This window comes from Papaver somniferum, chromosome 5, assembly GCF_003573695.1.
Source record: "Papaver somniferum cultivar HN1 chromosome 5, ASM357369v1, whole genome shotgun sequence".
NCBI lineage: Eukaryota > Viridiplantae > Streptophyta > Magnoliopsida > Ranunculales > Papaveraceae > Papaver > Papaver somniferum.
In genome coordinates this window covers 39,982,619-40,006,519 of record NC_039362.1, presented here as the reverse complement: position 1 = coordinate 40,006,519, position 23,901 = coordinate 39,982,619, and the positions used below count along the sequence as shown (strand labels likewise).

Here is a 23,901-nt window from a genome sequence, read left to right as displayed (position 1 = left end):
ATTTCGACATGTTCACAGAAAGCAGTGGTAGAAGGTTTTACGTTTTTCTGAAGTTCTAATGCTTCTATTCTTCTTGCTAGTGCTGCCATTTTTGCATTTCCCTCAAAATTAGACTCAATTCTATGGACCTTATCTACAGGTGTAGTCTTTCTAGGTTCACGAATGGACTCCCATTGTTGAGTTTTTTCAGCAACTTCAATTAGGAAAGCCCAAGAGTCATCAGCACTTTTATCTGTGAAGAGTCCATTGCACATAGACTCTACAATTGTTCGGGTGGAGACATCTAAACCTTCATACAAAATTTGCACAAGTCTCCATTTTTCAAAACCATGATGGGGACACTTAAGCAACAATTCATTGAATCTCTCAAGATATCTAGCTAAGGTTTCACCTTCTAATTGTACAAAGCTGTTCAATTTTGACGAATTGTCGCAGTCTTGTGATTAGGGAAAAACTTTTTGAAAAACTCTTTTGTGAGGTTGTCCCATGTCCTAATTGACTGTGGATGTAAAGCATACAGCCATGACTTGGCCTTTTCCTTCAAAGAGAAAGGAATAGTCTCAATTTTAGGGTTTCGTCAGACATCTGAGTGAAACGTATAGTTCCACAAATCTCCTCGAATTCTCTCACGTGATGGTAAGGGTTTTCATTTTCAATTCCTCTAAACACGGGAAGCATTTGTATTGTGCTCGATTTTAGCTCATAATGACCAGCAGCTTCTGGTAAAACAATGCACGAGGGTTGACTTGTCCTTGTGGGATACATGTAATCCTTGAGACTACGGGGTTCTTCCATTATCTCAGGTTGGTCCGGTGTGTTTTCCTCAGAAGATGTGGGTATGTCAATTGGGTCTATTGGATTGACTCTAATTAGTCGGTTTGATTGGTCTCTAAAGGTCACAACCATATCCTAATATCAGATCATGATCGATGAAATAACATCTAACAAGCCCACAGTCAATGAAAAAAAACACGACCTAAAATTTGGTTTTGTTGGGTTTTGGTTTCACAATGGGTTTTGGTTTATAAAATGCAGAGCCCAAATTTTTGGTTTGAAAGGGTTAGAAACTTTTTTAAAATGGGTTTAGAAAATTTTTGGATTAATTGGGACAAAGCCCAACCAACTAAAAGGCTTTTGGTTCTTGGGTTCTTTGAAGAATTTTGGTGAGAAAAATCTTAACTCACGGCCCAACAGAATTTTGTTGCCTCTAAGCCCAACAGAATTGTTTTTGTAAGGTTAGGAGCCCAATGGATGGGATATAAACCTATAGTCCAAATTAAAGTGCAAGCCCACAAAAAAAGAAAAAAAAATAACAACAAATAATTACAAGCCCATAAAAGAAAGAGAAAAAAAAAGAAAAATAAAAATTATTACAAGCCCAAATAGAAAATAAAGAAAAAGAAAAACTAAAATTATTACAAGCCCAAATATAAATACTTAAATACAAGCCCAAAGAAATTTAATGAGGCCCAGTTGGGTTAGCTCATGGGTTAGGCTTACTTGATTTTTGGAGGGAAGCCCAAATTTGGGCTTTTTATCCCTTTTTGTTGCACTAGCCCAGTTGGGCTTGGATCTTCCTTAGCAACTTTAGCAGAATTGCACCAGCAGCAGCAAGCAGGAGGGAGCACCAACAACAGCAACACAGCTTCTCAGCAGCAGCAACAGCAGCTTCACAGCAACAACACAGCAACAGCAGCTCAGCAACACAGCAACAGCAGCTCCAATAACAGTCAGTGCAAGGTAGTGCAAGGCAATGCTCTTAGTGAAGCGACAAGACAATGCAATGCAAGAGCAGGAGCAAACAAGGAAGTTGCAGGTCAGGAACAAGCAAGATTAACAAGAAAGAAAACAGAAACAAGAAGAAAAAAAAAAGAAAGAAAACAAAAAAGAAAAAAACAGAGAAAAGGAACAAGTTGCAGGTCAGGACAAGCAAGATTAAAAGAAAGAAAACAGAAAACAAGCAAACCGCTACCGAGTCCCCGGCAGCGGCGCCAAAAACTTGGTAGCTCAAGGAATGAGACCTAAAAACTACAACCTATGTTTTACCTACAAGTATACAGGGTCTTGATGAAGATAGAATGTAAATAGAGGTTTGTCCACAGGGACTTGGAGGATTTGCTAAAGTTTTCTAAATTTCTAAGGTTATCTGAGTTCAAAGGAAGGTACTAAGGCTTTTGATTCCACTACTTGACCCTAGGCTAAGGAAATTATGATGCAATGTAGTCTTGTTCTTTCCTGAAAGATTACAATGAGGATTCTACTAACTATCCTAGCCAAATTACCCCTAGCATCAGTTGTCTTTAATCAGCACAACTAATCACAGGCATTTAGCTTCTCTAGCTAGTTTAGCTTAAGGCAGTCTCTCTAGTGGATTGAATTCTTGGCCAAAGACCTAGCTCCACTCCTAGTATCAGCTGTCTTCTAACAGCACAGGTGATCACAAGCAGGTAGCCCAAATGGCTAAGCATTCATCCTAAGGCAATTCAGCTCAATAAAAGAACATACAAATACATTAACATTCCTAGCATATGATCAAGAGCTTCCTCTAAACCCTAGCAAGTGAATTAGAACATGGACATGCTTGTAATCATGATACTAACAGGTATAAACATGCTCCACATTACACAGCATACAATTCACATTCAACCTTTATGCATAAGAGAGATTCAACATGAATTGAAAATGAATTTCGAAATTAATATTGAACTGCAAATAGTGCTCACTGGCTAGCCCAGAGATGCCCAATTTTACAACCCCTAACACCCTCTTATAGTTACAACAAAAAAAATCCAAAACCCCAAATCAGTAAAATTAGGGTTTACAAAAAAATCTAAAATTGACCTTTACCTAATCTCTGAAATCAATCAATGGTCTCGACCCATTCTTCTATTGCTTCTCCTCTTCCGTAATTGGTGGTTTGATTTCACTAACTCTGTTTCTCTCAAACCTAGTTTATAGGTTCACTGTTTTTGAAAAGATAAAAGGGTTGAGAGAGAAGGAGATAGAGAGTATCATGGTGGTGTCCTTTAGTGATGGAGGGGGTGGCTGATTGATGGGGTACAGTGATGGAGGTGGTTGAGCGGACATGGTGGTGGTGATGGTCGCTGTAGAGGAATGGAGAAGATGGAGTCGATGGGTTTGGGAAGAAGGGTGTGTTTGTTTTGCGGGTATAGGTATTTGGTTGTTTGGGTGTTGAGCGGGCTCATCAAATCTCGATGTTTCGCGAAGCTGAGCCGTGTGATGCGGAAATGATAGATCGATCTAATGGCGAGATGGAAGGGAGCGAGGAGCGACCGTTGGATGCAAAAATACAACGAAACTAACGGCTCAAGATGGAGTTAGGTGCTGTAGTGTTGGTAAGGTGCATCGAAATCTGATGCATGATGACGCAGCGACCGTTGGATGATGGAATGGATCCAATCTTACGGTTAGAAAGGAAAACGGGGTTGGGTATTGAATTTTGGGTTTAGGATATGGATTTGGGTTTAGGAATTGGATTTGGGATTAGGAATTGGATTTGGGCTTAGGTAATCTTGAGCCCACTTCTTCTTTAAGAACAATTTCTTCCTTTTTAAGCCCATTTTTATCCTTGAGTCTTCCATAACACATTCTTCACTTCTTTTCCGCTAGAGATTCCACCGGCTTTCTCCCGTGTCTTTGCTCTTTTGGCTCCGCAACTCATCTAGTCTTTATTTGGTACCTAAAAATACAAAATTAAACAACATTAAGTAATTATCCTTGAGGAGAGTAAAATACAAAATTCATTACAAAAGGGGGAATTATGGTATGCAAAATGGGATAAGTGCCAATAAAACGATGATAAATAATGCAATATTTGGCGCCTATCAATTACCGAAATAACCAATATTTAGATTCGCAATCAATCAATATAGAACTCAAGGAGTAACTATGAAGCGATGCCGATCTTACACAACTAGACAAACAAGTCTATCAAAGATAAACACGATTCTAGTTAAATCCAATCCTATCAAGGTTTGTGCACTAAATCCACAAGATACAAAAACTAATAAGAAATTCTTCTTCAAATTCAAAATTTCTATTGTCTTTAATAATCTGCACAATACAACTTGAATCCTCTTGTGATCAATCACATACAGAACGGAGTCTGTTAACAATGGATTATCACAAGATGTATTTAGATCCGAAAATGGTTCTAAAGATCCCGTCGATACTTTGATCTAGTTTGAGTGAGCGTTATATCAGAAGAGAAGGCTCTCAAGAATAAACAAACTAGGTGCAATCAAAGTTTCAACAACCGTTAGTCAATCAAACCAATAATCAAAAACTAAAATAACTCTGCAGTTATCTGGTTTCCCACCAACGGTACTCGCTGAGCTTCTTGATCCCACAGAAGTCTTTAAACGAGCGGCCGTAAGAGATTTCGCCTAATTAGGGTACTTTCATCTCTGGATAGACGGCTGCACCATAAACAACAAGAATGAAGTTTGCATGGCTCTTAGGATAGTTTGCAAGAAATGCAAACTCAAGTATTTATAGACCAAGTTTGGTTGGACAACAAGGAAATTCCAAAACCGAAAATATTCTCAAGATATTAATATTAAAGTACCTAGTTTCGGTTTTCCTATTTCCACTTAAATGACAAACCATATTTCCGAAAACTCTCATAGAAGCTTATATTATTAGTGTAGCATATTAACTAATAATATATTCCAGAGGATATGCTTTAATTGTTGGTAATACAAACATATATGATGAAAATCATAATTAAATGCTTTTTAATATTTCCGTATGGGATCTCCTTGAGCATCAAGGAATATCTTTGAAAAATAAATGATAAGAGTTATTTACATGTTCAAATGATGTCGACATCTAGAAGTTTCTCTCAGAAAACCCTAATATCAAGTTCACACAAAACATAGAGATATATGTGAATATTGGAAACTCGGTTTTGCTCCTTTGGATCGGTTGTATCATAACTCACAATGTAAGTTGTGACCGGTTATACCATGCTTCCTAAACTAGGTTGTGACGTAACCATGATTTCCAAAGTAGGTTGTGATCGGTTACACCTTGCTTCCAAAGGTACCTTGTGACCGATTACAACTAACTTCCCAATGTAGCTTGTGACCGGTTACACCTTTCTCCACAGAGTATCTAGTGACGGATTACAACTTGCTACATCCTATAGGTTATGACCGCTTATACCTCAATTCTCAACATAAGTTAAGATAAGTTCTACCTTGTCATTTTGTATTGGTCATTCAAAAGATATTCAATAAAGAACCAGATCAATCATGGTTTCCTTTCGATTACGAAACAAGTTCTTATATGTATTTCCTTTAAACAAATGTTACAAAACATTATTTCCTAGGAGAAACCAACACCTATAACTTAAACATAATCAATCAACGAAATAAAAATATTATGTTAATGTCGTATTTACGAAGTTCCAAAAGATAAGTGTTTATACTTCATAATAATAGATTCCTTGAAACTTTGATCATAATAATATGACCAAGTCTAATCACAAGAGTATTATATATATATATATATATATACATCTTCACATGTTATGTTTTCAATATAATACGACTTGAAAGATACGTTAAGAATGGAAACAAGTCAAGTCAGTATTACTAACCTCAAGTGGAAGGATGATGTCCTCGTTGCAGTCGTTACTTCTTCTCATTCTTCAGGTCTTCAGAGTAATACTTGTACGTCTCAACATTCCTATACTTTCTGGTCTAACCTAAACGAAGTTGACTCTAGTATTAATCAAATGATTCTATATGAGTTTTGATACTAAAATATGACAACCAAACTTGACATGCCAACGATTGGTGAGTTCAACCGAGCTATGCTCTAACAAAACTTCTCAACAAAAATAACTAATCTCATATTCTACCACCTATGTTATTATTTAAACCACAATTTCAATATTTTTAGTAGATCAACGAGGAAGCATGTTGTTCCACCCATACCAAAACCTCTTATAGTACGATTACTGCTATGACATAATTTTTTCCATTGTGAATTCACATCTTCTAGGTTATCAAACACCTTCTTCAACACGAACAACAAAATTATTTTCTCAGACGCTAAATAACTCTGGTAATCAAAACTTGATTATTTTCCAAAAGTACTTTACCAAATAGAAGTAAATTATAAAAGGTTCGCGGGATAGCAATACCAAATTTCAGTCCTAAAATTGACTAAGAAATTTGAACAATATGCATTATACTTTCTCCAAGTAGTATGCGATAAAATTTATATTTACCCCCAAACAATGAAATTATACCTAAAATTATAAAGTGCCCAAATGATACTTTGTTCCTCACAAATAGCTCTTCACGTCCAAACTTGTAACGTATCCCGTCTACCATTACATAAAGAAATAAACTAGAAATGCATTCATTCACCACCACGACCACGACCCCGTTTAGCGTTTTCATGACCACCGCCAATACCATTACCACCACCACGGGTACGAGCCCTCTTTTTTTCAGCATTCATCTTGGCTTGTGCTTCCCTCTTTAGTTCAGCATTAGCTTGCTCGAACAATTCGTCGACATCCTCATTGTTAACATTGCTAGCATAGTCAATGTGATAAGTTTGTTTTTCAATCGAGAAAGGCTCTCCTCTTTCTCTCGCGCAACACATCATCGTCACAAGGGTCTTAAAATGTTCCTTCTATTTTCAATTAAACAACAAACAATTCATAAACTAATTCGATAATGTAATCTTAAAATAATAAGAACAACTCTAAAATACTTACAAAGTTCTTAAGACTTGTTGTTGGGTCTTTCAGTGGCATTTTCTTCTTACGAGCCGGTTGTTCAACAACATGTTCCCTAATCACAGTAGGACGAGCAAAACCCAAGTACCACGACATGTGATTTTCATGATCTTCATGACCTTCGGTCACTTCGTCCAAAAGACTCGTATCGACTTTACGGTCGCATCTTCCATTCCAATAAGATTTACCTGGTGGTGGAGCGTAACGGACGTCAATACTTTTTTGGGATGTGGTGCACCCTACCCTCTCCACTTTAAAGAACAGATCATCATCGGGATGGGGTTCTTCTTGGATGTAACCCACTTGTCGCATTACCTGATGTGGATCGCACATTGAAAATCCATGGGTGTACAATAAGGGACCGTAGTAGAATGCAACATCATATCTCCTTTGGATTAAACCTTCATTTATAGCATCTCGATACAGATCAAATATTACCTCATCCGCAGTCAATTTGTCCAAGGCGATACGCATGTTGATAAGCTGCTAAGATATATCCTTATCCTGAGCACCCTTAAAATTGTATCTTTGTCCTATTGGCTTATTAATCGCAAGCTTATCATTCACTTTGGCGTGGGGGTTGGCTCTAACTAAAGTAGGGAAGTGCTCATATACCCAAACCTATGCAAACACAAAGTTTAGTAAGAATCTTACATTACGAGCATTTTGCAAATATAAATGATTTAGAAAATAAAATTACCTGGAAGAGACATAGATTTCCGTTAACTTGCGCAGTGAGTGCCTTTCAAGCCTTTGCCAACTCATTGTTCAAGAAGGAAACCATCGCAGTACCCCAAGAATACATATGCATCTGATCAAAGGGATGCAATAGTTGAATATACTTGAAGTCGACCAAGCTTCCGGAACTGTCGGGGAAGATACATTTGCCCAGGACGTATAGCAAATAAGCTGACGTGGTAGCATTGATTCGCACCAAGTCCACCCTTCCTTTCTTATCATATATTTTCTTAGTCCCAGAGAATGTGTCCCTCAACTTCTTCAGATTAAACTTCTTGCTTAGATAACCATCCTTCATCACAAGCATAGACTCCGTCTCAATCTGATCCCAACCGAACAAATTTTTAGTCAATTCGAAGATCTTGTCCTAAGAAATGCCATCATCGTAGCCATCACAGATTGCTTTTGCCTCAACCTCGAGGCCTAGAATTTGATGAGCATCATCGGGAGTTATCGCCATCTCACCGAATGGGAATAAGATTGTATCATTCTCTCCATAGAACCTCTCACAAAATACATATACGGTAACTCTATCATACTCAACAATTTAACTCTCCACCGCAGGCCACAACCCGGAGTTCTTGACAATCGCTTGCACCTCGTCACATTCCTTGTCAAGTGGCCATTTCTTAATCACTGAACATGAAGCTTGGCGCCTCAAGAGACGGATGGCATGCTTGTGATCCTAAACACCAAAAACACAAAATGAAAAGAAAAACAAACACTTGAAGTAAATTTAAGATACACTTAAATAAAAAACAAAGACATATTCAGATTACTTATGACAATATTTTGGATTTGACATGCCCATGAGTCTTTGTACCCAAAAAGAACATTCCACCATCTTCTGGGGTCCCCCGTGGAGGCTCATATAGTTTCAGTATAACCTTCAAGTGAGAGGGAGGCATGTGGGAATCAGCTGGTTTAGTGATAACCCTCTTCTTCTTTCCGGTTTCAGTTGTAGTTGCAGCTTGGGTTTGTTGATCATTAGCTTGAGTTTGTTGATTATTACCTGTTTATTCTCCACCCTCTTCTTCTTCAACAATTTCAGCTTCTCTATCCTTATCTTTATCTCCATTATTGTTATTGTCATAATCATTAGCTCCTCCAACAGGTGACATGTCTTGATCACTATCATCATCATCATTGTTACCTCCTCCAGTAGCTGGAGTTCTTTCAACATCATCATCATCATTACCTCTTCTACCAGATGAAATTGATTGGTCTTCATCTGGAGTTTCGTCTGAATCACTGGGTTCCGGCGATGGTTGAGAATCATCCCGTTCACGGATCTTGAGCGTTCCCAGATCAACTAATGCACCTCGATGTGTTGCAGTCAAGAGTTTGTCACCAACACGAGGAGGTCTTGAGGGAGGGGTAATACTTTTCTTCTTTCCCTTTGCCAACCTGAACAAGAAAAATTAAGAAAAAATTCAATAGTCGGTAGGGTCGACAAATATAACCAAGCCAACGGAACAATGGTTGGAAGAGTCGATAACTAAAATACATGCCGGCTAAACTATAGTTGGCATGGCCTTATTCAAATAACCTGCCGTCTTATAACAACTATGAACACAGTAGATACAAGATTTTCCACATAATTAGTCGGCAGGGTCTATAATCCAAACAATTTCGGCTAAAATATAGCCGACAGGGTGGTATTCAAATACCATTCCCACTATATGACTTGAGCATCAGGGGACACAAACTATTTTCAAAACACATCGCCGGCAGGGTAAAAAATTACAACCCACCGATTATTAAAAAAACATATATCGCCGGCAAGGTATTAAGGTTGAATATCTTGCCGACCCTGTAAAATAAGTTACATATATTAAACAACCGGCAAGATATTCAACCTAAGAGCTTGCCGACTAACCCTAAATATGAAAAGTCGGAAAGGTCGTGGAACAAACATCTTGCCGGCTAAATAACTGCACATTCACAAATTCGATTTTTCTGACCTAATTTGACATGCAAACATGAAATTGAAGTACTGGAGTGAGTTTAAGTAGGCCCTTACTTTCTCAATCGCGCCATTTCTCCTTTTTCAGCAGCGTTGATTTCTTCTTCTTCAACTGCTTTTTTCTTCTCTTTTTGTTGAACTAATTTTGTAAATCCATTGCTCCTTTCATACGACTAGCCCTCGGGGGTGGTGGCTCCATGTTTGAAGATTAATCGGAATTTTCGAATCGACGATTACGACGAATTAATCGACGAGTTTTCAATGGTAGGGAATGGAGAAGCCGGTAAGGTAGAGGTGGAGGACAAGAAGAAGAGAAGAAGATGAAATGAGAAAATGAAAACTGATTTAGGATAATAAGAATTATAAAGGGTAAGAGTAATTTTGTAACTTCACCCATTAGGACTCCCCCTTAGCCCTTAAAAAGAGTCCATTTAAAATCGGTATACCATAATTAATCTGGATATACCCAATTTGACCACGCTTTTTAAGTAATGACCCGCTAAAAAATATATTAATAAAACCCCCACGAAGGTTGATCTTGACCCCAAGCACCAGAGAGGCTCTTTAGGGGTCAAACACTCCAAATAAGCCCCGCACATGGAATTTTTGATCCCCACTGTTGTGGTCAGTAGATTGCTCCGAGGGATTGTAAAAATAAATAAAAATGACATTAGCGAAAAAATAGGTTAAAAGATAAAAGAGTACCGATGTCATGGTAAGAATCAAAAAGAGCAGACGCCAAAGAGAAAAAAATGAGAAAGAGACTGACAAAGATAAAAGGAAACCCTAACAGTAGTAGGAAACAGAAGAGTACAGAAAAGATTCAAAAGAAGGTAGAAACAGTTAAAAACCTTTATTACAAAGGAAAAGAGTAACATGATTATTCATTTCTTAATGAAATCTTCTTACTGTGTAGGAACAACCAGAAGAAAAATTAAGGCAAATTTGTCTACTACTAGCATATTAATCAAGTTCATTTTCAGTGTTTTTGTCTTTTAAACAAATACTTACTAGACATTTTATTCTCCCTTCTTACCAAAAACAGTGAAAACCTATGAAAAAAGTCTAGGTCTTTTCAACTTCATTCAAACCCATATGGATCCTAAACCTTCTTCAAAACAACATCATCATCAAGAAACACCAAAGTTCTTGGGTCTACCTCCATCGAATAACAACATGGTCAGCAGTGGCGGTGGTGGAGGAGGAGAGCATAATCATAACAATACAAACAACAACAATAAACCAGCAGAAATCAAAGAGTTTCAAATAGTTGTTGCTGAAAAAGATGACAATGGGGGGAGTACTAATAACACTAAGAAGCAGTTAGCACCAAAGAGGAGTTCAAATAAAGATAGACATACGAAAGTTGATGGAAGAGGGAGAAGAATTAGGATGCCAGCTTTATGTGCAGCAAGAATCTTTCAATTAACAAGAGAATTAGGTCATAAATCAGATGGTGAAACTATTCAATGGTTATTAACACAAGCAGAGCCATCGATTATTGCTGCCACCGGGACTGGTACCATACCGGCTTCTGCTTTAGCAGCTGCTGGTGCTTCTGTCTCTGCACAAGGGACTTCTGCAACAGCTGGTTTACATCAAAAGCTTGATGAATTGAGTGGTGGGAATGCTGGGAGGACTAATTGGGCTTTGTTGGGAGGCAGTAATTTGGGTAGATCCCATGGATTATGGCCATCTATGAGTCAATTTTCACCTGGTGGTGGTCCTGGAGGATTTGTATCGCCGGCTTCTGCTGGAGGAGGAGGAGGACCGTCCACATCCAATTTGGGTAATGAAAGTTCTAATTTTTTGCCTAGAATTGGGTTTCATGGATTCGAATTACCTGGTTCTAATATGGGACCAATGAGTTTTAGTTCAATTTTGGGTGCTGGTGGTGGTGGCGGTGGAAACCAACAACTTCCAGGATTGGAACTCGGTCTTTCTCAAGATGGGCATATTGGGGTTTTGAATCCTCAAGCTTTGAATCAGTTTTATCAACAAATGGCTCAATCTAGAACTGGTACTAGTTCATTGCATCATCAACAAGAACAACATCATCAACAACAGCAGCAGCAACAACAACAGCAGCAGCAACAACAGCCGCCTACCAAGGATGATTCTCAAGGATCAAGACATTAAGGTGAGTGAGGGACAGAGAAAAAAAAAGATGGTTACTTTCCATAGTGGGCTGAAGAAAAAATATGCAAATTTCTAGTCTTTTATGGAACTTGAGTCCATAAGGACTGGTTTTTGAGTACTGGGTCTGTATATCCCTTGTTTTCTCTCCACAGCTTCATCCAAAGTCTTCGAGAACAGGTACATTTTTTTGGTTATAATCGATGGAAAATTTGTAATATTTCAAAGAGTGGTGAATTTGTCATTCAGGGTTGATATGGATTCTTGAAATGTGTAGATGGAACTGTGCAGAGAAGTGAATTGCTTGGGGTTGGACCTTGGGGTGTTTGAGGCATGTCGATAATAGTGTAAGCCATATCTTGTGTTGTTGTTGTTTTAGGACTAAATGCGTTTGGTGAAGATGGGGTTGCTTGTGGAACATAAACTTATGTGGTTCTCTTTTATGTAGCAAAGTACCATCTATCTATATATATATATTCTTCTAGTGATGTTATCACTGATCAAATCTTGTCGCTGTTTTCGCTTAGTGTTGTATATAAGCTACTAGTTTGTTTTGTTCCTTCTGTATTTGTGAGTTTGTAGGTGCTTCTCTTTAGGTTATACTCTCTTGAAATATGATTCTACTCTCTTGAAATATGATTCTAAAATGTAGGTCTATTGTTTTAACAAATTCAGAAACCTTCTTATACACAAGTTTGGCCAGTGGTAATATAGCTCAACAGAAACTTTACCAGATCCATGACATAGATGTTTGTAATTCATCCGTATAGAAATTTGGTTTGTTATGGTGAGTTTCATCTATTCTGCTTTGTGGTTTATATCTCTTTCAAGACTATGTTTGGGTTGCTTGTAAAATTCGAAGTTTTCCTTTCTCTACATGAATATTTTCCTAAGCTCTAGTAAATCTTTATCATTTTATGGAGAAGTGCCCGAGTATTTGTGTTCTTTCAGCCAGTCCCTTAGTCAGTCTAAGGTAAAGTATGAACTTTAAATCTTGCTTAAAGCTCTTAGTAAGAATGGCTACCTATTTTGTTGTAGAGAATTGTGTCTGGAAAGGAAGTTCAACTCCCAGTGTAAATCAAAATATCTGTTGAGTGTTGACTCAGTCGTGCTAAAAGTGATATGGCTTGTCTAATTATCTCAATAAATTCAGGATCGTTAGATTCCCTCAAAAGAGGCTTATTACTTCCCATTTTGCGAGTTTGCCTCTCCTACTTTGCTTACCTTTACTAATCTTATGTTGTTCTTGATTTCCAACTGTTGTGTTGTTCCTACTATGGCACAATGCAACTGCTTGATTTCCAACAGTTATAATGTCACCTCAGTTCTCACCTGATTCATTTTCGTTTTCACTTTTGAATTTCTCATGAATATTATCTCTTGCGTTCTTGACCAGCCGTAGCTTCAGTGCCTTGATCCTCTTGTGTGTAGTATGTTTCTTTTCCTCTTATTTGGAGCATGAATTATTTGTCCTTACGATTAGTAAAGCTCTAGCATGCCACTTCCCCAAGTCTGGCATAAACTACAACTTCAGTTTAGAGGTAGTTTGTATGAGAATGCATTATCTTAGAGATATTTAAGGCCATGGACCTAACTCCTGTCAGAAACTGGCTTGTGAAGGGAGGGGTGCCCGAAGCTTATACACTCAACAAATATAGAGTTCCCAGGTGATTTGTAACCAGAGGATCATTTGTAGTGGCTCCTGTAGTAGATGTTTGGAATCTTCCTAACCACCCTTCCAGTAATTCTTTCGTAGTTATTGTTACTGCAAAATGAATTGCAGTTGGAGTTTGAGAAATAATCTAGTGGTTTAGGAAGGATACCTGCATATGCAAGTATGCCTTTATGTTTACAGAACTGATTGTTTCGGTAAGCACAAGATCATAGGATATTAAGAAAAATAGGATTTTTGGGGGTAGAACAGCTTCGAATTTTAGGTAGTTGGTACATGACGTTTAACATTATGGAATCAATGAACTATGGCAGATGAGCTCTAACATCTTGTCTTAGTTTCTTTTTTTGCTTAGGCAATGATGCCTTTTAGTTGTCTGTAGTTGGTCACTATTCAGTTTTTGATGACTCATAATGTCAGATGTGAATATGGTTAGTTGAACCTCACATGGATACAAAGCTGTCAAGCTCGATATTAATCTGAAAACCTCCTATTGTCACATATTCTCTATAGATCTGCAGTTCTGCACTGTTTATTTTTATCTGAATGTCGTGGCTATGTTTCTTCACCCAGCACAACTGGTTCTGTATCTAAACCCTTCTCTGTGGGACAAACTGCATACACTGATTATCTTTGGCACCTACAAACATATTTAGAACCCACAGCTTTTATCTTGTGACTTTTGAGTTTCAGAATACCATCCGCCTTCAATCCAGTGATGTTACGAGTATCCTCCGCAGGTACTACATTTTGGATGTCGGCACTCTCTTCTAAACAAGCAGCTGTAGCATCTATTTCTCTTATCAAATGTTTATATTGAATGCTTCAAATGTAACATTGATCTTAGTCCTGAATATTCTGGAGAGAACATAACTCTCCACAAACTGTGATATTAGCAGCAGATAAAACTACTAGATCTTTCTGTTAGTAATACGGAGCAAACATTGTGTGAGATCATAAAACCCAGGGTTCTCAAGGGGGTGATCCCCAATCGAACATATTGATGACAGTGAAGAGGCTTCAATACGTTTTCGGTATCGTCAAATTTCACGCTTTCAAAGGGATGGATGCCCTTCAAAATATTCAAGACCACTCATCTTAAGTCTTAAGATACACTCCTAATGTTGTCGACACCTTTTTTTTTGTGTATTTCATTTCTTGTGTTGTTTTACACTTTGGGTTTAGAACGTGAAGTTTGCTTCTATATTATCCCACTTTGGTTCACAACAACATTCTCTCTTTGACTTGGTTATATATTCATTATTAAAAAGATATTCCCAACTCACGAATTTGTCAATGCTTTTGTTGAAAAGAAAAAAGCAAAACCATTCACAAAATCATTATTTCGTCATTCTACAGATTTGTGATACGTTTTGGAGATTTCATCATTGTAAACAAGACTTGAAGACATGTCGGGATGCAACATTTTAAAGAGTGCGTAAAATGGGTGTTGCTGAGATAGGAAATAATAAAGCGAGGAAATGATACTTCTTTTAAGTTGAAGACCCTGCATTTTCGCATACCCCACCCAAGAACCATAATCTAAGCGTAATCTAGGGCATGTGTACAACTTTCCGGGTATATAAGGGGTGATAAGGGTGTCTAATGGGTGGCTAAGTTACTTAGAGCATCTCCAAGAGATGGTGGATATATTTATTTTTAGTGACACGTAAGATTTTAGACCCCGGTTTGGCATAAATCCATCTCCAACAATAGGGTCTAGAAGTTAGGAGGGACCAATTGCTAAATATGAGGGTGTTCAAGAAAGTGTTATCTACACCTCTCCACGTCATGTTTTTAACCAATTTTCTTTTAATTCTGAGGGTTAAATTTCTCACTATTGGAGATGGTTTTTTAGATATGAGGTCCTATATTTACTCTATGTGTAAACCCCATAAATAAAAGGACTAAATGAAAAATCCATGTAGGAGTAAAGGAAAAATCCATGTAGGATTTTTTACACCTTCTGTTGGAGATGCTCTTAGAGCATCTCCATAGAGGGTGAATCTTTTTGTTTTTCATGACACGTAGGATTTTAGACCCCCAATTAACATAAATCCATCTCCAATGGTTGAATCCTACAAAATAGGAAGGATAGGAAAATAAATATGAAGGTGTTAAAGAAAGTCTTATTTACACATTCACTTGCACCTCCACGTCATATTTTTAATTATTTTAGTTTTTAGAAATTAATTAAAGTAAAGATCAGCGGTTAAGATTTTATCATATAAAATATTCTAAGGATTAAATCCTTCGCTATTGGAGATAGTTTTTTAACTATGGGGTCCTACATTTACTATATGTGTAAAATCCCTTAAATAAAAGTCTTAATTAGATTTTCACGTAGCATTTTTTACACCCACTGTTGGAGATACTCTTAGATATCATTGATTAATTAGATAATTAGAATCTTTATTGAAAGTTTTAATTTATTTTTGATTTTAGTTTTTAATTTGTTTAATTTTCTTATAGTAATAATAAAAAAAAATAATCAAAATCATCAACAACAAGAGACGATCGAATAAAACTAGTTGGAATCCTAACAACAAGCCGGACTCCAACCCCTTTCTGAATCACAATTCCTAGTTTAGTTTTTAATCAATTTTTTTTTGTCAATTTTTTTGGAGCTTAGCTTGTTAGGATTCCAACTAGTTAATGTAATACTCTTTATCCAATAATAATAAATTAAAAAAAAAAAAATTTAAATATTTTTTCTTCTTTCCTACTTATTTTCTCTTGCAAATAAATTTACAACACAAAGTATTTCAAACAAACGCGAGTCCTACATTCTTGCGTTTGATTGATAGATTATGTTTAAATCGAAAATATCAATGATTTTATGACAGTTACAGAGCGATGTTCGGCTGATACTTGGTACAAATTATCAGCTAGCACATTGGTCATTATTGTAGCGTGCCTAAATTCATTATTAGAGTGTGTAGGTTTTATACGAAGTCATGCCGGATTTTTTTCTATTATTATTATAAATTTTAAATAAAATAAATCCAATTGGATTATCCGTATCCAGTCAGTCTATCAGTGCATCCACTGGATTCAAAATCTGTTGAATGTTGGATTGAATGCGGATGCCAAGTTTGAAGTTCATAATGTATGTGAATGAGGTGAAAACTTTGAAATACTGGCCCGTGCTCACCACTACACTCGCGTCTAATTTGTTATGTTCACGAATTAAGTGTTCACCGGCCAAATAGCGGGTTGGTAGATTGGACACCAGATACTCATATGTAGATGTTTTTCATGTGAGCCAAGATGGAGCCGTATAATAATGAAACCTGTTTTGAGGCATACTAAATTTTTTTAAGGCTTACTCATTCATTATCCCATTTAGGGTGGGTTTATAAGGGGTGTCTAAAAACAGTGTAATTATCTATATATCCCTAAACAATTTAAACTACTAGAGTGCCCTTATCCTCAAAAACCTAAAATCAAAAATCAAAATAACCTTTAAACTTAAACATCTTGGACTTTCATTCAATCAAGCAATTAATCAAGCAAAGGAAACACAAATCGAAGTGAGCGTGTTGGAGCGCGAAATCCAAATCTCAATTGCTCTCAGATGTATTTTAGAATGTATTTGTAATAAACCCATCTTGTTTTTGATTGATTTTATTTTGTTTGATCGATAGAATATGATTTTGAAGATGAAATTAGGGTTTCCAAAAGATCAGTTCGGCTGATCTTGGAATATCAATTTTGAGCCGAACCTAGTATATGATTTAGAGAAACACTATGTTCGGCTAATGCGACTTCGCTAGATTTTGTTCGAATCAGCCGAACCTAGCCTTGTTCTTCGTTTTATTTTAAATTTCCAGAAGATCAGTTCGGCTGATCTTGGAATATCAATTTTGAGTCGAACCTAGTATATGATTTAGAGAAACACTATGTTCGGTTGATGCGACTTTGCTAGATTTTGTTCGAATCAGCTGAACCTGAATTCGTCAGTTACATAGTGAAGTTCGGCTGATAACTTGTCAACCGAACCAGTTGTCAGCCGAACCTAAGTATATTTTCAAAAAATAGAGGTTCGGCTTACAAGTTATCAGCCGAACCGTTCATCTGGTCAGTAGATATGGGTTTTAAAAATTCAATTTTTTGACAGATTCAACTTATAAAAAGGACATTAAACCTCATATAGAAGTCTACCTCTGATTTGAATTACACATTTTGGTCACTTCTAATCACTACAATCTCAAAACCCAAATTTTTTTCACTTCTTCTTCTTCTCAAAAATCCCAACTCTCTCACATAAATTTGATTTCTCTACTAATATACCACTAATAATTTAATTTTTAATCAATCCTTAAAATTCCTGAATAATCAAATCTAATCATAATCATTAACACTAATATGTAAGGGCAGTTATGCCATTATCAAAAATGGTAGATACGGGGTGTTGTTTTTTATTTAGTGACCCTATTTTGGCATTATTTAGTATGGCTCAAAAAAATTCAGTACACCTCAAAATAGGTTTCATAACAATGTGCTTTCACTCACTGACTCACTGTTTTGGTTCGGACATGCTTTTTTTTTTTGATCGATCAAAGAGGAAATTCATTGAAAATGAGGTACTTAAGAGGGTACCTCAACCCAATGAAAACAAACAAGAGCAACAAGAAAAAGGAGCCGAAAGGGGATTCGACAACCCAAAAAAAAACCAAATCAAGATTACGAAGGCCGGAATAAAGAGTCCCAAAGTGCTATCACTGTATTCGTCGTTAGATCTAACATCCTTGTGTTCGACTCTGCCCAAAAGAATGCTTGGAGTTTAACATTTCTAATGAGGCTTACCAAATTTTTCTTTTTTCTTTCGAAGACTCTTGCATTTCACTCATTCCATATACACCACCATATTGCAATCGGGATATTATTCCATATTCTACTAAGTCTTTCATCTCTCCAATTAAACTTCCAAGATTTCACCGTTGTGATCAGAAATGCTAAAGTTTGCTTTTCGGTCTTTCATCTCCCCATTTCTACTGAGTCTTTCATCTCCCCATTTCTACTAAGTCTTTCATCTCCCCATTTCGGACATGCTAAAGTTTACTTTTCGGTCAGAAATGCTAGACCAGGCCCATGCTTAAAATTGAGCAAGAATTATGAAGATTAGGATTTGGCCCAAAGCAATAGTTCTTTATACATATGTGATCCTTACTGGATTTCCTAGAACCCCATCCAAAACAATTAACCGATAGAATAGATAAGGAGGGATTCCATTACCAATTTACCACCAACCACCACCACCACCAGCTTACACCAAAATTAGGGTGATGATTATAGTGACTAGTTAAAGGTCCCGTTAGATTCTTAACCATCTATGAGCTATCCTTGTTCAAATACTCACAACCATGCATATACAGAAAGTGTGGTTGTCTAAAGTCCTTGGGTGGATTCACCATCTAAGCTGACAAGTTGGGATACAAGAAAACAACAAAAGTGTTTCTTCTGTTAAACAGTACACACATCATCAATTTGGAATGTGATTCTGATTTTATGTTTTTTTCCCCTCCCATTGTGTGTATTCTGTCTATCCACTTGCTAGAAGAATGAAGAGAAATGTATGATTATGACAACAAAATCCTATCTCTTCCATGATGCTTCTCTTTTCTCTTTTCTCGGTGCCACATAATATTCAATGCTATTGACACATCAAAAAAGAACATCACTTCACAAGTAGTGGAGTTGGGCATTACCCACCTGGCAATTATTTTATTTTATTTTATTTTTTATTTATTTATTTTTTGCTAGAAAAAGACTTTCATTAAAAAGAAGAGTTACACAGTTGTGATGATGAAGGGGGTAATCATCCAACCATTCACCAGATAAAATTTTCTGCCTGCAATATTTAGCCGCATCATTGGCTATTATATAGAACCTTCTTTTAATGTAATTGATCCTAAAAAACTGAAAATTATGTAAGAGGAAAGTGCAGTCGTCAAGAATAGAGCTGCTAAACCGACAAATTTGTCTTGTTTTATTCCGCAAATATAGAATGATGTTGTGGGCATCACTAGAGATGTTAATATCTTTATCTGCATCCTCCTAGCCCACTGGATAGCCTCCAAAACCTCCATACTCTCCGCTTCTTCCACACTTTACAGCTAGCGTCAGAATAAAACAATTTGCAGTCAGATGGTAGATCTTGGAAGCTTGGTTGTTGAACAACATGGGTCGCAGGGACAACAACAGCTAAGTTATGGCCATAGTTACAGAATATGTTATTCAAGTCATTAGCCATTTTGCATAGCCAATCTAGATGTCAGATAAATGATTTTGACTTTTATCTTGAAAGACTTTATAGCACCTGTCACGCCAAATGCACCAAACAGTAGTAAAGATGACACCAAAATGGTCACTAAGGTTCTTATTAGTAATACACTTCCTTATCCAATCCTTAACAGAGATATCACTAATTAGGCCCTGCATAATATGTTGACTCTATGGGAGAGCAGACCACACATCTATAGCAAAAGGGCAGTGAAAAATCAAATGTTCCACTGTTTCCTGAGAGTTATTATCACACATGCTACAATAATCATTATGGTTTGAATGATAAGATGCAAGCCTAGCTTTAGTAGGAAGAATATTTTGATAACATTTTCAAATGAACAGCTGAACTTTTGGTATGACTTTTAACTTCCATATAACCTTATGAATAGGGTAAACTAACTGAACTTGATTATTGTTGATAACCTGGGTAGCCAAGAGTCTATAACAAGATATTTAACTGAAAAAGAACCATTCTTATTATGAGGCCACACTAATTTGTCTTCACCAGTGATATGGATCCTGGTGTTACAGATTTTGTTCACATTATCAGTAGTATAAAAGGCTTCTAAAAGATTCATATTCCACTGTTTGGTGTCCTGATTATTGGGTCAGCTTTATCTCAGCTTTATTATTGGGTCACCGCACACCGGAGTTCGATCGATCAGTTGACACACCTTCCCTTTTAGAGTATGTGTCCATGTAACACTTCTCACCCTGCTTATAATTCCTAGAGATTTTGTAATTCATAATTTTCATTGTAAAAAAGTTGCTTATATTCCTAAGCTCTTGCAATCCTTAGCTCTTACAAATGATTGCACATTTGGGCCATGTGTCGCACGGGGATGTTTCATGCGGTAAGGCTAAAATTTTCTGATTTGAATATACTTGAAGCTTTGGGGTAGAATCCTAAGTTGGGGCATATTGAATAAAACAGAACTCAGGTCATGAAATAGTAATTGTATATGACCCCTTATTCCATTCTTTTTTTTTCATAATGTCAAGAATGTGCTTATCATTTGTATTTTCTAAATTTTTTTTTATATAATTTCTTCTTAAATAAATTTTTGTATAAATAGTTATTTTATTATTTTTATTTACAAAATTGAACCTAAGGTTTTTTAAAACATACCTAGATTTGACTAATAACTTGTCTGTCGAAATTTAGGTGTTTTTCGTATATGGAATACTTAGATATTTGGCTGATAACTTGTCAACAGAACTTAGGCTCTGCGAAAACATATCTACGTTCGGCTGACAAGTTATCACCCAAACTTAACTCTATAACTCCCAAACTTAGATTCGAGCAAAACATATGACACCCCAATTTAGTATTATTCTTGGAAAAGTGAAGTTTGAAAAAGTGAGGGTACAACAACGACACCCAATATTTCGCTTAGCAATCTGTATGGACAAACTCCAATATACTTTCTAGAGAATCAACTAGACAGCCAGACTCAATCTAGATAAAAAGTATATCAAAGAGTTTATATCTTTATCTCTCAATTTGATATATACTCAAGCAAATAGAAATCTGCGAGTCTTTATCAAATACTAGAGACATAACTTGGATGGTACCAAAGACAAATATCCAAGTGTCAATCAATTTAAATCAACAACCAAAAAGGTCGGATATTCTAATTGATTGAATAACGCACAACCTGTGATATTTCAAATATATAACAAAATATAATGCGGAAAAGAAATAACACAGACACCAGAATTTTGTAAACGAGGAAACCGCAAATGCAGAAAAACCCCGGGACCTAGTCCAGATTGAACACACACTGTATTAAGCCGCTACAGACACTAGCCTACTCCAAATTAACTTCGGTCTGGACTGTAGTTGAACCCCAATCAATCTCACACTGATCCAAGGTACAGTTATGCTCCCATGTCTCTGATCCCAGCAGGATGCTACGTACTTGATTCCCTTAGCTGATCTCACCCACAACTAAGAGTTGTTATGACCCAAAGTCGAAGACTATAATAAACAAATCTGTATCACACAGAAAAGTCTACGGTAATAGATAAATCCGTCTCCCACGAATATACCTACGAGTTTTGTTACGTCTTTTGATAAATCAAGGTGAACAAGAACCAATTGATAAACCATACTTATATTCCCGAAGAACAGCCTAGTATTGTCAATCACCTTACAATAATCTTAATCGACGCAGCGAAAAAATATATTGCGGAATCACAAACGATGAGACGAAGTGTTTGTGATTTCTTTTATATCTTTCCTATTGGAGATATCAATCTCAAGCCAATTATTACAATTGTACTCGTACGATAGAAACAGCAAGATCAGATCACACAACTACAAGAAAGTAGTATCGGTCTGGCTTCACAATCCCAATGAAGTTTTTAAGTCGTTAACCTGGTTTAGAAGAAGAAACCAAAGGTTAAAGGAGAACCGACTCTAGCTTAGCACAACTAGTATCACACAGAAGGTGTGGGGATTAGGTTTCCCAGTTGCTAGAGTTCTCCCTTATATAGTCTTTCAAATCAGGGTTTGCAATCAATGTTAGATTGGTAACAAAGCATTCAATATTCACCGTTAGATGAAAACCTGGTTAGATTCAAGCTAATATCTTTCAACCGTTAGATCGAAAACTAGCTTGTTACACACGAATGAAATGCACGTTTCTAGGCTTGTGTAACCGTACCCAAACATGTACATTTGTTGGTTCAACAATAGTCAACCAAATGGTTAGTGAAAAAACGGGGGTCTAACAACACCACCCAATATTTCACTTAGCAATCTGTATGGACTAACTCCGAAATACTTTGCTAGAGAATCAACTAGACATTCATACTCAATCTAGATAAAAAGCATCTCAAGGAGTTATTATCTCAATCTCTCGATTTGATCTTTACTCAAGCAAATAGAAATCTGCGAGTCTTTATCAAAGAGAGATAACTTGGACGGTACCAAAGACCAATTTCCAAGATCAATCAATATCAATCAACAACCAAAGGTTGGATTTCCAATTGATGATCCGAACACACAACCTGTATTATTTATATTATATAAAATATAATGAGGAAAAGAATAAAACAATGCGGAAAAGAAATAACACAGACACCAGAAGTTTTGTTAACGAGGAAACCACAAATGCAGAAAAACCCCGGGACCTAGTACAGATTGAATACACACTGTATTAAGCCGCTATAGACACTAGCCTACTGCAAACTAACTTCGGACAGATCTATAGTTGAACCCCTACCAATCTCCCACTGATACAAGGTACAGTTGTACTCCTACGCCTCTGATTCCAGCAGGACACTGTGTACTTGATTCCCTTAGCTGATCTAACCCACAACTAAGGGATGCTGCAACCCAAAATCACAAACTTGATAATAAACGAATCTGTCTCACACAGAAAAGTCTATCGAAAGGATAAATTTGTCTCCCACAGATAAACCCTAGGTTTTGTTCCATCTTTAGATATAAAATCAAGGTAACATGAACCAATTGATAATCCGAACTTATATTCCCGAAGAACAGCCTAGATTAATCAATCACCTCTCTACAATCCTTCCTGACTACACAAGCGGATTGTCGAGGAATCACAAACAGTGAGACGAAGATGTTTGTGACTTCTTTATCTTGCCTATCGGAGAACTCTCACGATCTCAAGTCAATCAATCGATTGTACTCGTACGATAGAAGATGCAAGATCAGATCACACAACTACGATAAAAGTAGTATCGGTCTGGCTTCACAATCCCAATGAAGTCTTTAAGTCGTTAACTCAAGTTTAGAGAAGAAACTCAAGAGTTAATGGAGATCGACTCTAGCGAGAGCACTAGTAGCACACAGACGTGTGGGGATTAAGTTTTTCTCTAGCTAGATGTCTCCTATATATATCCTTTCAAATCAGGGTTTTGCCTTAGGTACAAAGCAAACTCTATCCACCGTTAGATGAAAACCTGATTTAGATTCAAGCCAACATCTCTCAACTGTTAGATCGAAAGACATAGCTTGTCACACACACTTGGGTACACGTTTACTGGGTTTGAGAAAACCATGCCCAAACGAGTACATGTATGTTGGTTCAACATGATAACCCAAAAGGTCAACCATATGAGCATCTCATATTAATCATGTTCTTCTTCACCATAACTAGTTCAATTGACTCAAATGAACTAGTTAAGTGTTGTTCAATTGCTATGAGATCTTATGTAACTACACAAGACACAATTGAAACAAAGATGATTCGATTCGATTAGAATCGGCTCATGAACATTATAGACACGGTTTGCATAAAACATACCTTAATAATTAATGTTTCATATTCAGATCACATCTTTAGATCA

General features: G+C 36.7%; 1 protein-coding gene across 1 annotated transcript; it reads left to right on the top strand.

The window, feature by feature from the left end:
- Positions 1-10,298: 10,298 nt before the first annotated feature.
- LOC113281431 (transcription factor TCP20-like) lies at positions 10,299-12,126 on the top strand. Its single transcript, XM_026530161.1, has 2 exons — positions 10,299-11,798; positions 11,896-12,126. The coding sequence occupies exon 1, from the start codon at positions 10,578-10,580 to the stop codon at positions 11,619-11,621; it is 1,044 nt and encodes a 347-aa protein (XP_026385946.1). The 5' UTR covers positions 10,299-10,577; the 3' UTR covers positions 11,622-11,798; positions 11,896-12,126.
- The last annotated feature ends 11,775 nt before the right edge of the window (positions 12,127-23,901 follow it).

What these genes read in the sequence shown, in the direction of transcription:
- LOC113281431 (XM_026530161.1), top strand. Translation starts at nt 10,578, where the DNA reads ATGGATCCTAAACCTTCTTCAAAACAACATCATCATCAAGAAACACCA.